Source organism: Peromyscus californicus, unplaced genomic scaffold (assembly GCF_007827085.1).
Source record: "Peromyscus californicus insignis strain IS unplaced genomic scaffold, ASM782708v3 Scaffold_12__1_contigs__length_115047231, whole genome shotgun sequence".
NCBI lineage: Eukaryota > Metazoa > Chordata > Mammalia > Rodentia > Cricetidae > Peromyscus > Peromyscus californicus.
In genome coordinates, this window is record NW_026294413.1 from 100,776,823 (window position 1) to 100,797,879 (window position 21,057).

The 21,057-nt window shown below is 47.2% G+C and overlaps 1 protein-coding gene across 2 annotated transcripts; it reads right to left on the minus strand.

The window, feature by feature from the left end:
- Window positions 1-444: 444 nt before the first annotated feature.
- On the minus strand, window positions 445-20,543 carry Prxl2a (peroxiredoxin like 2A). Of its 2 annotated transcripts, none has more exons than XM_052734014.1 (6): window positions 20,412-20,543; window positions 10,092-10,254; window positions 8,317-8,408; window positions 4,984-5,124; window positions 3,887-4,051; window positions 445-1,256 (listed from the first exon to the last, which is right to left on the minus strand). In XM_052734014.1, exons 2-6 carry the CDS (start codon window positions 10,234-10,236, stop codon window positions 1,143-1,145), a joined length of 657 nt encoding a protein of 218 aa, XP_052589974.1. In that variant the 5' UTR covers window positions 10,237-10,254; window positions 20,412-20,543; the 3' UTR covers window positions 445-1,142. The 2 variants fall into 2 exon arrangements, with proteins under 2 accessions (XP_052589974.1, XP_052589973.1); XM_052734013.1 differs by having other exon boundaries at window positions 10,092-10,271.
- Between the last annotated feature and the right edge of the window lie 514 nt (window positions 20,544-21,057).

Sequence of the window (21,057 nt, forward strand, 5' to 3'; positions counted from 1 at the left end):
AACCACTGCCGGGCTCTGAACTTATACTTCTAAGACAAAATTCAAACACAACAAAATGATGGAGTCGTACTTCATCTTCAGGGTGTCCTTCTTTTTCTGACTTACTAGATTAGGCCATAAGACCAACAGGAAAGCAGTTGCCAAATTTAAATGCTGAGATCATTCCTCCAGAGAAGATAGTAAAACTACTAACAAGCACTACAGAATGCATCTTTTGGGGAATTTTCACCCCTTAGATCACAGTCACTAGAGCTGCCCCTCCTTACTTCCTCCCAGGAGAATATACAGTTTCCACTTTTAGCCAACAATATGGCAACTCTTTTTTTGTTACTCATCAACAGAAAACCCTGTGTCTTGCTAGGTGTGGTGGCTCATGCCTATTAGACCTGAACTTAGGAAGCTGAAGTAAGAGGACCAAGGAGAAGAAAAACTTGTGTACAGAGGTGATTTCGGATGCATACTTTTATTAGAGCTAGAAGTGAGAGTTTTCCAGTGAAACAAATCTCTGAGTTCAGAATGGAAGACCACAAGAAGCTTCACGTTGTAATTTACCTTTATCAAACTATCCCAGAACACAGCAAGTGCTGTAAGTGGTCCTTTGACATTACATAACAAGTTGTTAACAGAAAACACACCAAACAGAAGCCTTATATTCTCTAATGGTCAAGTCAATCATCAACTTTTCTTAGAAGCGTGTGTGTGTGTGTGTGTGTGTGTGTGTGTGTGTGTGTGTGTGTGTGTGTGTCTGTGCACAACCTAGGGCCTTGTGCATGTGAGGTAAATGTTCTACCACTGAGCTGTTTCTTAGCCCCATTTTTCTTAGATTTTTGGATTTAAAGATTCACTTCAAATACCAGCAATCAGGCTATATACATTTGAAAGGAGGTGTAGCAGTCAACTTTAAGCCTTGGATTTTCTAGATCTCTCTTCAAATAATTCTCACTGATTTGCTAATTTTAATCAGTTTTGTCTGGGACCTATTTGCCCTACTGGGCCTACACAGAAGACAATATTAATATATCATCAATCCCTAGTGACTATGGTCCAACGGCTCCTAGCTCTTGGGGCCACGGTGGAAGCATCGTTCATCCAGTGAACACACGTGCAGGCCCCGTTCTCCCCGAGCCAGCTGCTGTACATGATCAGCTTTTCCCTGAGGCTGGAGTCTGTGGCTTGATCTTCTTTACAGCTTCCAGAACAGAGAGTGGGTTCACTTTGTCTCCAAATTCTTTTTCTCGGTGCTCAAGAAGAATGCCCTAAAGCAGAAACAGGAAGGGATGTCAGTTTTCACTCGTGAAAGACTCTGAGCACCAGCTGTCCATCAAGCTCTGTGCTTGGGCAGCCAGGAACCCAGATCTGAATCAAACCCAGCACCTGCCCTTGAGGAATCCAGTCTTCTGAGGAAGGGGACTGAGGAAGCCATGTACCAGTACTGGGGACACATAAAGCCAGGCATGGTTAACTACAACAAGGGTGGGTGGAAGGGTTCCTGGATGACAGGCAGATAAAAGTAGATTCCATCTGGAGAGAAGAGAATAAAAACAGAAAAAACCTATGAAGTGGAGCTCAGAGGCCACTCTGATGGGTGCTAAATGACCACTTGAGAAGGCAGATCCACTCTTTCCTTTAGTCTTCTTAAGAAACTGGGGTCACACTTCCAATACTGTGAAGAAAATGCACTAAGACATAGGACATCCCAGTTACTCTGAAGTAGTGAAATGATATCATCAGGAACCATCAAATTTCTTTAACTCACTGTATCTGGACACTAGCCTTAAGTTTTAAATGATCTGTAATTTGTTCTATCATTATAAAGACAAAAAAAAAGAAAGAAAAGGAAAGAAAAAAGAAAAAAGGAAAAGAACAGTCAGGTCGGCAAGATGGCTTGTACAGTAAATGCACTTGCAATACACAGGGATACCGACCTGAGTTCAAGCCCTGGATCTTGCATAGGAGGGTGAGAACCAACTCCTGAGAGTTGTCCTTTGACCTCCACACACATTGTGTATGTACATTCCTGCGCGCACACACATAAATAAATAAGCAAATAAATAAATAATAAAAATCCCACCATGCTGTGCTGACTATTGGGAAGTGAATGAGGAAACTGCAATTACTTGCTCAATAAGCCAAATGCAGGCAGTGAAAATTCGGGGAGGAATGGATAATGGCATGGGAAATGGTTCCCATCACTCTGAGAGAGAAAGCAAGCCAGCTGCCCTCAGTTCTGTCCCAGTGGGTTGTCTTCAGTAACTTGACAGGAAGGCTCCACCCACCTTCCACTATTTTGCTCTTTTTAGAATCTCCATGTGGCATATGCATTTCTTTAAAGTAACTAGGCTTCACAAATCATTATTTTTTAAAAAATCCATATGTAGAGGCACTTGACATAACAGGGCTGGAGGAACTACCTCCCCGAGGAACTAGGTGAGTCCTGATGCCTAGTCATCCCAGTTCACCCTCCACCTTTCCAGAAACTCCACGAAGAACCAACAAGCACCACACCTAACAACACCGGGAATGTGCTAGCCCAGCCATGCGTACCAAGTGAGTCATCACCAGGCAAGAAAAGGCTAGCAGTGTGCCAAACCCTGCCCGAGAGGACCCCACAGGGGGCAGAAGTAAGACAATGACACCCCACAGGGCCAGAGTGGGAGGGAAAGAGCCACTTTGCGGGGTCATCTGGACCAGGTCACTGAGAACCACTTCTGAGGACAATCTGTAGATGCAGTGAGGCGGAATCCTTCTGAGTTCCTGAGTTTAATTTTTCCTGTGCTGCTTACCAGCCGTGTGTCTGGCTGACTCGCTTCCTATCCCGAGGCCCACTTCCTTACATGGAGATGGGAATGAGAAAATCTACCATCCCAGACTGCTCATATGGAAGACATGAAACCATATATATGGGCACCTGAGACAACAAGGCAGGTGCTTAGCAGCCATTACCATTAAGACATTTTGATATATTTACTAGAAATGAACAAACAGAACAATGTCAAATTAGACACCATTTATTGCTAAATTTTAATACAAATAAGTAAGAACAAATACCAATGGTGTTTTTAAAAGATTAGAAGCAAAGATTAACACTCAAAGATTTCTATTCTTATTCTTATTTCTCTTATGTTGTGAGGTCCAACAATGCAGACTTAGGCCACTTTCCTACAGAAACAAAACAACAAAAATCCAACCACTCCCTACATATATGCATGGCATACCAAGGCTTCCAGTCAGGCTTGTCTCTAGGTTCTTCTTCTGTGAGCCATGCCTGCTCCATGTCCACTGGAAGACCCAAGGCCTAATGTGGAGTGTCCAGCTGCCTCCCAGGCCTACAGGGACCTCAACTCTCTTTTCCATACTCTTCCTCACGATCCCCACATTGATTCTGGGTCCTCACTACCAGGATTCCTAACACCCTGTCCACAGAGGAATAGGTTCTTTCTCCAGGCACAGCCCTGACACCAAGATCTCCATAGGAAAAGCACGGTCTTTCTCATACCTCCTTGCCAACCTCCCTCATCAGGCTGTTTTTCTCTGTTTCCATCCTTGGTGGTTTGAGAACATGCCAATTGAGTATATTCACAAATAGAATGAAAGTGAGAGATCTGGTTGAATACAGAAACAACTTGAAATGAGAACACCTGGGCTCAGGTCCCTGCGGTGACACCCTGGACCAAGTTCGTTGGTATAGCTGCTTACCTCCTCTCAGTCTCAAGTTCACCATCTGGTATGACTATAAAGTGTGTGTGTAAGATGCAAGCATACAGTGACAACTGCTGGGAGGAAGGATGGGCCACTCTAAACATGGAGATCCCTGCCCCCAGTGTCAGCCCCTGTCTGGGGCCCCAATTCCAGAAACCCACAGGTCTGTAGTAAACACAGATCTTACCTGTTTTCCTGGTCCCATCACAAAAACCCCTCCGAGGATGAAGCCTTCACCTTCCAGGTTTCCAGAGAAGCCTCCATTCCAGGCCCGGAAGGAGTTGTACCACACACCCAAACGGATGAGGCCCATGAACATCATCTTCCTCCTCTCAGGACCATAGAATTTTTTCTATGGAGCAAGGAAGATCTTGTGTGAGTAGTCTTCATGTCTTTCATCCCCAGGAAGGATGCCAAGTGCTAAAAGCCCCAGAGCCTGCTACTTCATGTTCTTTTTCCAGCCTAACACATCACTCCACTCAGGGTCACACTCAAATGCCTAGGGAAATAAAAATCTGCCAGCTCTGACATCTAAAAGAAAGAAAGAAGGAAAGAAAAAGAGAGAGAGAGAGAGAGAGAGAGAGAGGAAGGGAGGGAAGGAAGGAAGGAGGAAGGAAGGAAGGAAGGAAGGGAGAAAGGAAGAGAGAAAGAAAGAAGAAAGAAAAAGCCTTTTTATTTTATTGTATTATTTTATGTTATTTTTGTGATGCAGGGATTGAACCCAGGGCCTTGCACATGATAGGCAAGCAGTCTACCACTGAGATCAACTTCAGGTCTGAAGGTAGTTCCAATCTGCCTCCACTTACAACATTGGGCAGGGGTAGAGAAGGGAGACACAGCTGCATAAATTAAGGGGCAAAGGTTTGTGCAAAGGAGCAGGGGTTTTATGCTACTTCCTACCCTCCTGGGCCAATCAACAAGAAAGGCTTTAGTAATAATGGCAAACAACTTTCCAGAGTCTGCCTGTGCTGTGCTGGAGCCTCGGTCAGTGACCTCTCCCAGCTAAGTACCATACCTACAAGCCTAGGGCCCACAAGTCTACAATACACTCTTTCCTTCTGTATTTTATCTTTAATTATATGTATTTGAGCATTTGTGTGTGAGTCTGTGCATGTGAGAGAAGTGTTCACAGAGGCCAGAAGAGGGCACTGGATCCCTTGGAGCCTGTGCTGCAGGCTGTGGTCAGCTACTCAACATGGCTACTTGAAACTAAATGAGTGGCCTCGGGAAGAATAGGAAGGACTCTTAAGCACTGAGGCATCTCTCCAGCCACAACACACTCACCTTTTCATCCAGGAAGATTTCCCCTTTGAAGTAAGGCTGGAAGTCCTTCACTTCTGACCCAACCTGCTCCTTCACCACAGCATAGAGAGGGACACCTAATTCATCCAACTTGGGCTTCAGGGAGGACAAGTCTGCTGCCTCCTGTAGAAGACAGGAAGGTTCAGGCACATGAGCACTTGAAGCTGTGCTGTTAAAAAACAAACAAACCATGGCCCAGGGCATGGCTGACACTGAGCAGGGGAAAAAAGGTGACAAAATCCCAGAGACAAGTCAGGCCTTGTAGCCCAGCCATGTGTCTGTCCTAGTTAGACACTAGACCTCAGGACAGGGTTTCAGGTGGATTCCCAGCCCAGGCTTCTCATCTTCTCAAAGAGGGAAAGAGAAATATGCCCAGGGAGCCTCTATAACAGTGGCTGCTCCCAAACACGCTCAGCCAGGACAGATTTTCCTACTTCATCTTCCAGCCTATTCCTGCACTAGATCATACCAGCCCCAGGGTCCATCAGACACATGCATGTAGGCCATGTGACTGTGGCCTCCAGGCTTCCGTGCAAGCCCCACCCCATCCCTGCTAGAAACCTCCTTCTCTTTCCAGCTCTAATCTAACATACTGGAAAGGTATCCTTGTTCTAGAAAGAGCTCCTGGACCTGTCCTACTTCTCAAGCATGGTCTCTGCCTTCTGCTTGTGGCTTTTTATGCTAAGCCTTCAAGTCATCATCGAGCACTGTCACTTAGATTCCCAAGTATGTCTCACTGTTAGACATTCTGTCTTTTGTTTCATAGACACCTCAGTGTCTAGACCACAGCTGGAGTTTCGAAGGTACTGAATACTTGGCAGAAAGAGCTGAAGATGGACAAGAGGAGGATGTGGCAGAGCTGAGCTGGTATAGACATCTTTGACCCTTGTGAACCGTGTGCTGGAAGAATAAACAATACTGCATAAATCATGGAAAAGCTCCAACCTAAAGAACCACTTCCTTTTTCACATTAGATGCTGGAATTAAAAAATCACCAGGAAGTTCTTTTAAACATAGTCTGCCCACTTCTGATACAAATACAGTGTGATAGATGATAGCAACTTTATTTTCCATAACAACAAAAAAGAAAGAAAGAAAAGCACAACTAGGCAAAACAGGATTGATTACAACATATTTATCAAGAACTCTACTGAGTAGCACATTTTGACTGGAGGGGAAGGAAGGGGCTATCATGTCTGTTGGAAATGCAGTTCACTGCTTTCTTGGGCTCTTTCCTTTGGGAATGTCACCATATAAAGCCATCAAGAGGAAACAGAGTCATATAACTCCTGCCCATGCATCTGTTGAGTCACTCAGTTCTATCCCCCCACCTTTCTGGACACTGTAAGTTTCCACAAAATGCTGTTGCAGGGTACAGAACAGAACCCAGAAAAAAGGGCTGTAAATTACCAAGAGCTGCTGCTCCTGGAACCCCCTCTGTGTTACTGGCTTCAACAAATCATGTCAGAACAGCTTTGCTGCTTGTATCTGGGGGCATGTCAGATTTGGAGTGAAAAGCCCTGAGTTTACACTCCACCTCTAAGATGAAAGAAAATAACAACCCCCTAAAGATGACCAACTCCGAATGCCTGTTACATGACAGGGAAGGGAGGGGAGGACCGAGACTGACAGGAAACTTAGCTTGCCAATCACCTGACCTTAAAGTAGGAAGGTCCTATGTTAACTGGATGGGTCCAACGTCATCACTGGGGTCTTAAATGCAGGAGAGGAAGAAAGTCAGTGTTGTAGGGATGTGAGGGGACAATGACTTGAACATCTATTGCTGACTTTAGAAACAGAGGGAGAAATCATACGCAAAGAAAATTGGTGAGCTCTGGAAGGGTAGAAAAGGCAAAGAAATGGACTTCCCACTGCAGCTTCCAGGGGAATGCAACCAGACTCCATCTGGGAATTCTGACCTCCAGCCTGTAAGATAACTGCTGTTGAAGCCACCAAATGTGTGGCATTTTGCTACAGCAGCAATAGGTGAACGCACAATAAGCAGGTAGCTTGGCTTTGTGGCAACCTCAGCACCACTGTCTCCTCTGTGAAATGAGAATGGTGACAACAGGTTGTGTTTCTAAGGTAACCTTGAGAAGCCCTGCATAGGCCGGGGATGTGGCTCAGTTGGTAGAGTGCTTGTCTAACACACACAAAGCCCTGGGTTCAGTCCCCAACATCACAGAAAACTGGACGTGGTGCTGCGTGTCTGCAATCCTGGCACTCAGGAGGTAGAGATGGGAAGACCAGAAACTCAAGGGCTACATGAGAAAGTTGGAAAAAAGAAGTACCTTATAGGTAAGGTGTTGCAAAGTGTATGTACTCAGGAATATCAGTGGATTCTTCATCACATGTATAAGCAGGAAAAAACCTCTTAGTATTGGGCCAGGCTTCCAGAAAAGAGAGAGATGATCCTGACAGGGCCAAGGGGACTACCTGAGGAGCGAAGCCGTTTCGAGGGCAGGAGAACCCTAGTCCATTTTCTCCTAGTCAAAGCAGTTATCTCAGAACTTGGGGCGTGTGATACTACCTGGGCAGGCCACCCAAACTACCCTGGCTCTCTTTTTACTTATTTATAGAGTGACAAGGCCAGGCTCAGACCACTGCAAAATTTCTTGTCACACTAGCATTTTGTGTCTCCATTATCACAGCTCCTGTCCTGATAGGTGTTCTCCGTTACTGGGATGGCTTCCATTTGAGTGGCCAACCTGGAACCACCCTGTAAGTGAGCCTCAGCTTCACTCAAGGGCACAGGCCAAGTGGTATGACTTAGTGGTCTGACTTAGTGGTATGACTCGAACCCTGCTCAGCTCCTCACTCTGTGGAAATGGACTTCAGTGGGTCCTGAGGAGAGGCACACACACAGGAATGCTCTAAAGTGCCTCCTTGAGGAGGTCCCTACACACTGCAGCTTCATCACATAGCAGCTGATGGCTGACAGCGAGGTTTCCTCAGCTCTCCAGATCATTAATTCAACAAGTGTGCATCTACGATGACCAACAGGAACTCAGAATTTGCTCCTGTTGCTGTCCTGGATTAAATGAAAAGACAATTCAGGACATGGCTGCTACCATACTGGGCAAAAGGTGTAAAGGACAGAGAAAGCAGATTTGTTACTAACCCCACCAGGATATACGGAGTTGTTAAAACCAGGATTAGAGCCAATGTCAAAACAAATGCACAGAGCAAATAACAGAAGTGCCCAGAGTCGACAGAAGGCTCAAGAGCACACATAAGCCCTTGGTCCTGGCTGCAAAGACTCCAGACCCCACTCTCAGAATGCTTTCCTTCCAACAGATCCTCAAAGGCACTCACCGCTCGACAGAGGAAACAGCCTGGCCTTCGCACAGCCATGATCACAGCCCCATTCCTCTCCCACAGCTCCTTTGCTTTGAATGTCCTTGGTTCTGAAAGAGAAGAAATAGAGAGTCCCTGTCTCCTTCTAGGCCTGCCCAATCCTTCACCAATCACTGGGATGCTGCTGAACTACACTGAGCCAAGCTCGGGCCAGAACCCAGCGTAGGAGGGGACCAGCTGAGTACTCCCCACCTGGGAGAGGAAGGCAAGCTCAGTCAGGGAAGACTCATCTTCCCCAGGAGCACTACTAAGGCTGAAGGACCACACTGCACACTCCAAAGGTCCCTCGCCCACAAAAATCGACTTTCAACTACAACATCCAAGTTGCAATAATTTCTAGCAAAATGGCAATTCCACTTAAGCTAGCAGCAATGGACACTGTAATAATAATTTGGAGCCCAAACTAAGTTTTATATTTTGATGCCCCTCCCAAAAGTACCCTTAAAAGCGTATTCAAAGAAATGAACAATTAAAAAAAAATTTTTTTTCAAGACAGGGTTTCTCTGCATCGACCCAGCTGTCCTGGAACTCACTCTGTAGATCAGGCTGGCCTCAAACTTAAGAGATCAGCCTGCCTCTGCCTCCTGAGTGCTGGGATTAAAAGTGTGAGCCATGACCACCCAGTGAAACCAACAATTTTTTTTTTTAATTAGCCTAAACATGTTAACTGCAATGCTTGGGAGAGTTAGTGAGGACTGATTATGGATGAACCTTAATCATTTTAGTATTCTCCAGAGCTATCCAAGTACCTGTGGGATGCAGTGTGAACAGAAACAGGGAAGAGGGGAGGCTGTCTTATTAGTCACATGAGGTTTTTAAGGTTGAACAAAGCAGAATGAAGACTGGCAGGTCTCTCTCTGCACTTTCCTAAGGTTACCTGCCATGAGTCAGAGCCACTGCACTCCCTCACCTACTGAGATATAGTGATGGCTTCTCTCCGAGGGTACTAGCCAGAGGACCACCCAATCTGTGAGCCTTAATGTTTACCAAGAAAATCCTGCCACAACTGAACATGACTGAACCCTACTGAGCCCCATCTCTGTGTGGAATGCACCTGGCAGAGGTAGAGCCAGTGTGACTGAGTGAGGCTCACAGCTCTGGCCATGGATTCCAGGTGGGCTCCTGAGGACAGGTACATAGGCTCCTGCCTACAGCTTTATCACAGGCAGGATAAGCACGAAGTTCAGCAGTTCCTCAGATCTCCCATTTACAATGTGCAAATCTTTCCTGTGCACCAGGCCCCCGTACCAAGCATCAGGATCACAGCATTGGAGAAGTAGTGTTCCTTGAGCTTATTCAATTGAGACAATTCTATTTATTCTATTTTATTCTTTATGACATTATCAAAAGACTTGGAATTCTTCAGAATACTCTCTGGAATAGCTGGCTTATTAAGTGATGGTAAAATATTACTAAATATTATGGAGCAATTTATCACTGCAGTTAAGGCAACAGTAATAGAGAGTGAAAAATGACTTTGAGAAGAAAAAGATAAATTAGACAATAATACCAAGATTACATTTATGTGACTATATGTAAGCATGGAAAGGAATACAGCAAAGTAAAAGTGATTGTGTTAGGGAGGTACTACTACTGGTAATTTAAAAACTGTTATTAGATTTCCCCCTAATATTGCTTCAAGAAAAAGGAACGATTTTAGGAAGAAAACTAAAGAAGTTAAACATTCATCCTAACAGCCTGGAAAAATACTGAGGCTGGCAGTCACTCCTTACCTTTCTCCAGTGTTTTCAGGTCTATGTCTTCCAAATATTCCAGCTCTGCTTTCCGGGGCTTGGACAGGAATACATCCGTGTTGGCCAGGAGAAGTGACAGAGCAGCAGCCCCCAGGGCCCCTGCACCAATGGACCACATACCCATGGTGAAGAAACTTGGGTCCTGGAGGAAAGACATGTCTGGAGATTGAGAAGAAGGAAGATGTTACTGTTCCCACAGGACAGCTGCAATCTGACCTCCTGCCCAAGGCTCCAGTGGGCAACTGGCCAACTGGCCAGCAGGCCAGCGGAGGAGGGCCTGAAGCAGAGAGACAGGACTGGTCACAACTGCTCAGCTGCTTGTCTGAGCTCCATTGTTAGAGCGTGGGAAAAGCACAGACACATGCAGGTTTGTGTCCCAAGAAGCTCACTAGGGCATCAGGAGTAATTAGACAAATGACAGCCTTCCAGGGGCTTCTATTGTACCTCTGCCTCACTGTGACTTGCTGCTGAGCCTGTCCCACATCCCTCTCCTCACCAAGCCTCATTCTCTTTCACAGCATGGGTGGCAAGTGGCTCAGCTATCACCTCCCTGGGTAGGGACAGCTTTCTTATTTGCCATCAGAGGATACTGGTTTTGTTACCCTGTCTTCCTCTTGAGTTTAAGAATTTCCCAGAAACAAGGGTGGAATTCTATTCATCAAAGCCCCAGATACTGCCCAGCAGGGCCTCACTCAGGGTGGACAGATAATCTCAGTCAATTTCTCCCAACTGAGAACAGCTTTCTTACTCATTATAGAATTGAAATAGGCTTCCATTACAAACAAAACAAAAAACAGTTTCAACTGTGCCAATGCATAAAACCACAGCTGACAAGAAAGCTGATAGTCTCCGAAGCCTACCACCTAGAGAGGGCCACTGTTAAAAACCCCCGATATCTAAGAGGACATCCTTCCCACAGCCCCGCCCCCACCTGAGAACATAACTGCACTGATATTTGCTAAATGAATGGGAGGGCAGGGAGTAGGGTCTGTGTCACGTCAGAAGGAGCAAAATTCTTTAGAGGGGGCTGAGCCGAAGCTGTCTGCATAGGGAAGGGGACCCTATGGAATCTAGTCTTATGGAATCTAGCCTTGTTCCCAGCTGGGGCCTGGTCGCCTCACTAGGAAGCCTCCCTGCAACTGGGTAGCCTTGTGTCTCTGGGTGGCAAATCCAGACTCATCTCTGTTGTGGGATATTTGTACACTGTGTAAAGATACGCTGGCTTAATAAAGAGCTGAATGGTCAATAGTTGGGCAGGAGGTATTGGAGAGACTTCTGGGCAGCAAGAGAGGAAGCAGGAGATAATCAAGGCACAGAGGAGATGCCAACGAGACATGGAGGGAGTTAGATATACAGAATGGAAAAAAGGTAAAAAGCACAGAGGAGATGCCAACGAGACATTGAGGGAGTTGGACATACAGAATGAAAGAAGGTAAAACGCCATATGGCAAAATGTAGATGAATAAAAGCAGGTTAATTTAAGTTAGGAGAGCTAGTGGGACAAACATAAGCTAAGGCTAAGATTTTATAATTAGTAAGTCTCCATGTTGTTATTTGTGAGCTGGCAGTCCAAAGAAAAACCCGACTACACATCCCACCCCAAAACAGCAGTACTCCATCCAGCCCACCTTCTCCTGACAACTACCCCAAACCCCAGTGCTCCTGCCGGCTCTCACAACACCCTAAGATCTTACTCATCCCGGTACTTCCCCAAGTATTTCTCCCAGCTTGACTCTGTGTGCTTGGATGACTGGGGACAAGACAGGGACAGTACTAAATCACCCAACACACTTAATTCTACCCTGCAGGATTTGACCTGGAAATTTCTCCCAAGACCAAGTGAAGGTTGGGAAATGTACATCTCTGCAATGAGAGGGGGCTTTAAGGAGAGAGGAAGTGAGCCACAGTGATGACTTTGGGAAGGAAAGGGTAGACCAGACCAGTATTGAAGCCATCCTCTGAAGTTCAAATTTGAGTTATGAAATAAAAGAGAGGCCAGGACTAGTGGCACAGGCCTATATCTCAGCTATTCAGCAGGATGAGACAGGAGGATCCTATCAAGGTCAAGGTCATTCTGGGAAATAATTATTGAGTCATTGTCTCAAAGCAAAAAGAGGATGGGACTAGCTCTTGGTAGAAAACTTACCTAGCATGAACAAGGTCCTAGATTTAATCCTTAGTATCATTAAAATTAAATTAATCAGTTAATTAATTAAAAGAGAACTCCAGGCAAGGGATGGCCAAATAAATATGACATTAAAAAAAAAAAAGAGGAATCTGGTACTGATACACTTGGAAAAAGGAAAAGAAGAGGCGGCGGCAGTGTGGGTGTTTGAAGGAGTGGTGGCTGCCACTGTATCGCTGATGTAAAGGATTTCAGCTGGGAGGGAAGGCTTCCTTAGAACCACACAAAGTGTGGTCTATGGTCAGTGGCTCACCACAAACAAGTCCTGAAGTGGATTCAATACAGTTGAGTGATGAACATGACTTACATCCAATCAAGTTCTTGGGCGAAGCAGGAAAGAATGTTCCACAAGCCTGCTTCCAATTTTTCTTTGGCAAAGTTACACATTACTGGATTATAGTTCACAGAACAATTAGGAGGGAAATCGCTGCTCCCAGACACCTGCTGTAAACAGGAGAGTCCACACAGCCTGGAAAAAATGTTAGGACCTTTGTGCCTTTTACAACAGTTTTGGATTGCAAGCAGGTGTACATAATTCAGGAGCATATGAGTGCTGCCATCTGGTCATAGATATGTAAGCATCTCTGTAAGAGGCGGCACAGGCCAGCTTACATCTACCCTACAAATGGACTCCTAGAACCCAGCAGTACATTCAGGGAGTCCAAGGACCTCCTATCCTACCAACACAACCCTACTGAACTCTTAGAGGCCACCAGGCTCCACTTCCCCATCACCCCACGACAAGCATTTGGCCTGTTTGCTCAGTGATCACATCAAGGGAATTCAACTCAACTAGACTGAACATTTATTTTCATGATTTATTTAGTATTGACCTGTTAACTAAATGGCAATTTGGGAGAACTTAGGATGACCCACAATCCTTAAGGAGATATAGGCTCAGTTCACAGAGTAACGGAAAAAAATCAGTAGGAAGGTTAGGCAGCTTGGCAGAGTAAGAACACTTGAGTTGTGGTGCCACAAGGAAGAGAGTCAGTCTGGGCAGCCACAGAAATAGAGGTAGTGGCTTTGGAATTGGTGTGGAACACAGTTCACAAAGTGAAAGCTTGGATTGTGCAAGGAATGATTGAGCCTAGCATGGAAGACTGACTGGGAGCTTCTGGGAGAGGAAATCCAGAAGTGGCCCACCCCTATAAGGGCAATAGGGGCTCCATCCAGCCCACCTTCTGAAAGTCATCTGACTGTACCCGTGTTTCCATGTGGCTCTCATGGCATCCTAGGATCTCATTTATTCTCAGGCCTCCCTAAGACCCCACTTCATTCTGTGTGCTTAGGTTACTAGGTATCGGTCTACGGTAGGAATGAACCACCCAACAGACTCAACTGTCCTCTGCAGGATTTGACTGTGTGCTGAAAGTACCCTAAGGACTCAAACTCACATGTCCCAGAGACTACCCTACCCTACCATGGCTCCACTCCCTCCATACCTTAACTTGGATTCAAGATGTGGGTGTCAACGCCACCCCAGGCATGTTTTTTACCCTTAGCCCCACCCCTACTGTGATGCACTCCTCTGGGGGAGAGCACCCCATCCAGGCTCTGTATCACAGGCTTTATCAGCAGTACCCATGAGAGGCAGACTTCTCTGTGAACAGGCTCAAGCTGCTCCCACCCTAGCAGGTGGCTCTTCTGCTAGTGATAAGCAGTGGAAACTCTGATCCCCAGAAGTAGCTAGCTTCCAGAGCTCAAAGCAACCTCTCTCCTGGCAAGTCTTGGAACAGATACCATGACAACTTGCACAGACTTAGGAGACCCTGAATCGGTTACTCCCACAGGGAGGACAGGGAGAGAGGTTTTAATATCTGGATGGAACGGTCAATGCTTTTCCACATGTGCCTCCAAGACCACTGAGCAGAGAAGCAGGGAGGCCAGTAACCTTGGATTTTCTGTCTTGTGAAGCCTCTTTGCAGGGGGCAACACTAAGGTTCTGAGTTCAGTAATTCCCCTACAGCCACAGGACCAGCAGGTAGCAATACTGCCATCTGTAGTAAACAGGAGCAGCACTCCAAAGCTTATGGTTTTCCTGCTGTCACACCTGGACTCTCCACACATTCAGAAGTAGGTCTGTGGGGGTCAAGGACATGAACCTCCATCTTCAGGAAAATTTCAAACAGGCAGTTCATTGTTTTCAGCCATCAAACACAATTCTGCTATGTCTGGGCTAAAGGAAATTTACCATACACCAGCTGTCCCTTCTCTTTTTTCCCCTCTGTCCCCTTCCTTAAGGAAAGAGCCAGTCTCTCTAAATGAGAACTGCAAGGTTGTTTACAGAAGAGCCAGCCCCACCTGACAGCTATACTACTCATCTCCCCCAGGGAGGGTGGGGTGGGGGTTATCTGATCCCCTTGTCTCCCAGAAGGTGACGCTGGATAAGACTGCAAATAAACAGCAGCTGTAAGAGCTCAGAGTGGCAGTTCGGGTCTCCGGAGACTCGAAGGTAGGTAAAGGAAACCCAGCTGGATCCCCTAAGCCAAACTGCTGCCACCTTCCCCAGGCCCAGCTTCTCAACGCCAAAATGAAGGAGTGCCACCGCTCCTTAGACCACAGGGACATCCTCTGATATCAACACAAACAGTGCACTTTGGAGCCCCAACATTCTTGTTCTTCATTAACCCCACCATGGCTCCCCTGCTCATTCATGCTTCATCCAGCTTGGTGCCCCCTCCCCTAAATCCATCGCTCAACAGGCCAAACCTGAGAACTGCACTTACCATCGGCGTGCGTCCACACCTCTGCTTCTGCTGACAAGAGATTCTGGCCCACAGGGTGTGCAGGCAGGGTGTGCAGGCACAGGGAGGGCTGGAGGTGGGGCTTTGGAGTCTTGCCTAAGCCCCTAAGCTTAGCCACTCCACAGGCAGGATTGGGCCACACAGAAACCCTGGGGCTCCTTCAGCTGCCAATGGTTAATCTCCAGAAAACATCAAAGTGGCCAGCTGCCAAGGCCCCCTAGCCCTTCAGACAATTTAGCAAAGACTTGAGTCATTTGCAGTCATGCAGACTGTAACATTTCTTAAGTGTCAGCAGACGCCCCTCTGCTATGGGTGCACACTAAGCCAGGCTCTTAACACAGTCCACATGTCACACTCACAGCATCAAAGGGACAGGACCTTTTGTCCGTGGCTCTTCATGCGGCCTTTATCTGTACCCACTTCTTAGTCTACATCCAGGAAGTCAACTGGACTAAGGATCCTTACTTGGTATCTGTTTATCAACTCTCTTGTTCCCTCTTTCTCTGCCAATTAAGTGGCTTCTCCGAACCCTTACACTCTTCCTGGGTGACCTCACCTAAGTCCAGCATCTCACCCACTAGCTCGGCAAGGCCTCCAACTCCCCATTCCTGTTACTGACTCAAAGTTTCCAGGTCAGGGGTTTTATATGGATCGTAGATCCAAAACTGACCTCCATCCCTACTCAGTGAATGATACAAGTATCCAGCCAGCTGTTTAAGCCAGAAACCTAGAGTCAGTTTTCCTTTCTCTGGCTCTCATTGCCTACATTTTATCAGTCAGAGTTCTATTCATCTCTTATGTGTCCATTAGCCTCTTCTCAGCTCACTGCTAGAGTCTACGCTCAAACCCCCATTATTCTGAACTTCCCAGAACCGAATGAACTTGGCTCTACTTTGGTTCTTTACACTTCACTCTCCATGCTGTAGCCGGAGTTGTTGGAAAACAGCGCACAAGAGGCCTTGGCGAGTTTGAGCCATGGTGCCGTGCAGATGCGGCAGGTGGCGGCATGGTGTGGTGGAAAGTTGCTCACAACATGCAGACACGGCATCCACATGGAAAGTTTTATTAAAAGGGGAGGGAAGAGGAAAGAGAGAGAAAGAGGGAGGGAGAGAAAAAGAGAGGGAAAGAGAGAAAGAGAAAAGGAAAGCGGAGGTGTCCCAAGCCAGAGTGATCCGATCACTCCTTACCTTCCACTTCACCTTCTCTTACAATGAACTCTGCTCACCAGCGCTGACAGGACCTACCTTCAGTTCACCATTCTGGTCTCACTCCTGGCCACCACAGCACCCTCACCAGACTACTCTCGTTGCAAGACCATACTATTTACTACTCATGCTGTTCCTTTACTGAGAATTCCCTCACCCTGCAGACCAACAAGATGAATGCCTACCTGTTAGTAGAATCCAGCATAAATAATACTTTGCTAAAACCCTTTCCTGAAAGCATTGCCAAATGAATGCTTTATCTGATTACAGGGCCCACACATGTGTTAACATATGCACACCTCTTCACACTGTGAAAAACGGGCTTCATGTGTTGTGTTTTGGTTATCTGTCTGACTTCAAAGTACACAGACAACAAGGGAAATTCACTACCTTATCACAGCACTTACCAAGGATCTGCTACCTATATATAGGTACTATAATGTACATGTAATGCATCAAACCCCTAAAGGGATTTAAATTTTACCCTTGAAGTTTCACAGTGGAGCAAAGTTGGGACTATCCTGTTGCTGCCCAATTTCACCTCTGTGTGGAAGGTAATTCTGGACATGGCTAGCCTGGCACTAGAGAAAACACTCAAGCTTGGGACTTAAGTGACCTTGCATCGAGTCCCAGCTCTGCTGCTCACTGGCAAGGGGAGCTGACACAGCTGAGTCCGGAGTGTAGTCACTAAATAGACAGAAGGAACTGGGAATCCTCTCTTTCCACTCTCACATCCAGACTCTGCAGCACCCAAGGAATACTTACTTCTACAGGGAGAGCCTTGAGGGCACCCAGCACTACTGAGCGCCCACTGTATGAACACATTCTCACTTTCTCCTGCCTGTTCAAAGTGCTGCCTCTGGGCAGGAACCGATAAAGTCTTAACAAATACAGAGCATCAGCACGGGGTGGGTTAACTCATGTCTCAAACATGTAGGGACAGCAAGAAATTCTAAACATCAAGAGAACACCTGCCCTGCCCAGCCTCACCCAGGGACTCTTCCCACCTCAGAAAAAGCTGGCCTGGGGCAGCCCCAGGGGAAGGAAAAAAGGAAAGTGAGAGAAAACAAGGGGAAGGAAGAGGCTCGTGGCTTCCCTGCCTCGGGCCTTCAGTGAACAGACTGGAAAGATGTTTCCCAGCTCTCCTCTCCTCTACTGTCCTCTGCTCTTCAGGCTCTACTTCAGCAATTCCTTTATTGAGTAAATGAGGAGCTGGCTAACCCAAAGTCACATGGGTAAGAAGAGCATCAGTGCCAATGTTGGGACTCAGGTCTGTGTCTCTCAACTCCCAATCCGTGCCAGCTTACCCTGCTTTGGATTCCCAAGGTTCCACACAGCCAGCCATGAATCAGGCCCCTAAAGCTAGAATAGCATGCACGCACATACATTGGAGTCAAGTGCAGCCAGTGCTGAAACTGGATCATTGGCCTTAAGCAAGCTGAGAGCAAGACTCCTCCTGGATGGGGCCTGGCGTCTGGAGAGAACCCCAGTCTCTCCCAAGCCCAATCCTTGGCAAGAAGCTTACAAACCAATGCCAAATGTTTTCTTAAGGCTCACACTGCCCATTCTCTACTGAGAAGCTGGTCTGCATTTTTTTCCTATACACAGTAACAAGGCCATGCTATTTCTAGATGCTATCATAAATACCAGCTTAGCAGTGGTAAATACTTGCTTAAAAGCACAGTGAGCAACAGAAGAGCCCTCAGACCACCTGTGGAATTGGCCACCTGCAGCTGCAGTGAGCTGTCACTCATTTGCCAAAATCTTCAACTTTCTGCTCTTTTCACGGGGGAGGGGTGAAGGGGAGGGGGCGGGGGAATACCCAGCCCTCCACTGAGACACTAGAGTCAGAATTTTGAACAGGTGCTAGGAGAACAAGATAACGCAATCAGCAACTGGGACACCGAGGCACAACGAAAAGTAAGGGATATAGCTGACTGGGAAGGTCCTTTCCTCTGAGAAGTGATTCCCCCCAAAGGTCTGGCCATTCAGCCGGCTTTTCAGTTTCCTGCCAAGGCCTAGAAGACCCGCTCTCTCAAGTTGCATGAATGTGGACAGGAAGAGGAAGACAAACCTCCAAAATACACTGGGTTCCAGCAAACAAATCCTAACTCTCATTTCGTCCCAAGAGGCCATGTTATCCCTCATCACCTTAGGGTCTTCTGGGAAACAAACCGAGTGCAATATTGGCACACGTCTGTAATCCCAGCACTGAGGAGGCTGAGGCAGGACGATGACTGTTGAGTTCAGAAAAGGTGAGGGAGGTCCTTCATAAGGAACGTTCAAGAAGAACAACATGAAACCCAGCAGCACGGCACTCCAGAAAACTGAAAAGGCTTTGTTAGCTTTTTGGTTTTTTTCATTTTTTAAAAGACAAGGTCATGATATGTAGCCCAGGATGGCCTAGAACTTGCCACCCTCCTACTTCAGCCTCCTCGGTGCTGGGATTTTAGGCATGCATCACCCCACTGGGTTTAGCATTGTCTTATTGTCATCTTTTGCAGGGCTCGGATGCACTCACTGTTCCTAGGAGGGCAACACAGATACCAAACACTGAACAACTCCCCCAGCTATGTCCTGAAAGTCTGCTTCCTAGGTGGAAGTTCTAGGCCTGGAGGAGTCCTGCCTTGCGTCTACATTCTCCAAAGCACATGTTTGAGTTAACTCTGGCTCCCCAACACTGTCTTTTGCACTAGCCGTGCCAAAGGCAAAGGGCAATGCTCAGCTGCCATCTCCCTTGGCAGAGGGCACTGAGCTCAAAGGTGAGGACAGCTCCTTCTATGGCACCTCTGTACAGTTCCTGCCACACAAGCCTCCGTCCAAATAGACTCGGGGCTTACCATTTCACAGAGGCAGACAGCCAACTAGCAAGAGAGTTGCCTTTAACCCAAGATACTAACAAAGCCTGGGCATGAGCCTTAGAATTCCAGACCTAACCAAGCCTTCTGGTGCTACACAAGTTTGAGATGATCATTAGAAACCAAGGCTGCAATTCCAGCCCTCAGGAGGCTGGGACAGGAGGACTACAAATTCAAAGAGGCTTTGGGAAAATCCAAAACCACCCTGAACTACGTAACAAGACCCTGCCTGGAAGAAGAAAAGGGAAGAGAGGGAAGAACGGACACCTGGGTCCAATTCCTACAAGCTGTATGAACCTGCACCAGGCACTGTTTTGCACCAGTAAAATGGGAACAATTCCTGAATCACCTTCTACAGAGATGAGTCAGTATTAAAGACATGGAAGATGCTATAAGCTCTTTACAAAGACAGCCCGAAGATGTTTAATTCTTACTCATTTCTGGATTAGTCAATGATTACCCCAAATATATGAAACAGAGTATTTTCTGATGAGTATCTTCTGAGGAATCAGAGTGTGCTGTGTGAACCCCAGTTTTGTCTCCAGGGCTGGGCCAAAGCAGGAGCATATAAGACTCTATAAGCAGGCTCTATGACAATGCTTTTCAAAATAAAACAACCTAAGTGATTGTTTGCTTTTCAAATAAATCATCGACTAGGCTCCCAAAAAAAGTTGAAATAAAAATAAACCCCCAAATTAAGCTGATTTCCAGGTAACAGGGCTATGAAAACAGGAGGCACAGGGTTGTCAGCTGGACTCTGGGTAGGTTCCCTTCCCACACATACCTGCCAGGGTGCATCCTAACTTTCTTTGCTCTCCCTTCAACCATTTCCACCAACTCCTTCAGCGCCTAACAACGGAGGATGGACTGCCACGGTACCTTGCTCATCTTTACCACACCTCAGCAGTGCTTTGAAAATTTACAACTGGGCTTTCTAAGTTAGAGGTCTGAAACCTTTGGAAGACATGGGGAACAGGTGCCTCTGAAACTTCCTCAGAGGACACCCAAGCACAGAGACAGGACAGCTACTGCCATCCCCGGGCAGCCTCCAACCCACGTGGAGCAGACCCCTCTTCCCCACGGGACTGGACAAGGGTTTTCTCAGTCCTCTATCCCAACAATTCAGACAGTTGGGTGCCACTACGCTGGTCCCGGACAGGGTCTCTGGACCCCAAGCGTGGAGTTTTTGTCTAGATCGCTGGGGTGGGAGGAGGGCACACCGGAGAGCGGTCCCAGGGGAGGTTGGAGCCGCATCCTCCATCGTCATCCACTCTCCGCGGCTCCAGGCCTGCCTGGATCCTCACCTGAGCCCCGAGGACCCCGCCTCCGTGGACGTCACGGGCCTCGTTGAGCCGCTCCAGCGGACGCAGGTGCCTCCTGCCAGCCTTCTCCGTGGGAGCTCAGTGGAGGGCCCTGGGACCCGGCGCGCCTGCGCAGCTCAGCGCCTACGCCACCGCGCCACTTCCACGTGACAGACACGCCCCTGCCCCGCCTCTCGGGACCAGGGATTCAGTAGAACTGGGGTCGTATCAGGGCGGCTCCTTTCCCATGGCGCTAGTTTGGTTTGCTCCTGCCCAGTCGTCAAAAGAGACTTCTGATGTGCTCTGTGGAGGCGCTGCGCTGTCCGTATCCAGAAGCACCTGTGTGTGTGTGTGTGTGTGTGTGTGTGTGTGTGTGTGTGTGTGTGTGTGTGGTGTGTAGTACCCCCCCCCAAAAAAAAAAGCTTAGAATTACCAGCGTGCATCCTCACCCCATATTCCTCTTCACTCCCAAATGCTGGTTATTAGAGTGAAGAAAAGCAGCTGAGAACTGGCTCTAAGGATAATGCCAGCTCCTCTCAGCTTCTGAGCAACCCTAGGGCAGGCTTGTCTTTCACTTATTCGTGTTTATTGAATGTGGCTCAGACTGGTAGAGAATTGTTGGTCCTCCTGCCATAGTCTTCCAGGTGCT

What these genes read in the sequence shown, in the direction of transcription:
- Prxl2a (XM_052734013.1), bottom strand. Translation starts at nt 10,269, where the DNA reads ATGTCTTTCCTCCAGGACCCAAGTTTCTTCACCATGGGTATGTGGTCC. An exon ending in CCTGAAAACACTGGAGAAAG is followed by an intron (nt 8,409 to 10,091) that starts GTAAGGAGTGAC and finishes CTTCTCTTTCAG; the next exon opens with AACCAAGGACATTCAAAGCA. An exon ending in AAATCTTCCTGGATGAAAAG is followed by an intron (nt 4,052 to 4,983) that starts GTGAGTGTGTTG and finishes CTTGCTCCATAG; the next exon opens with AAAAAATTCTATGGTCCTGA.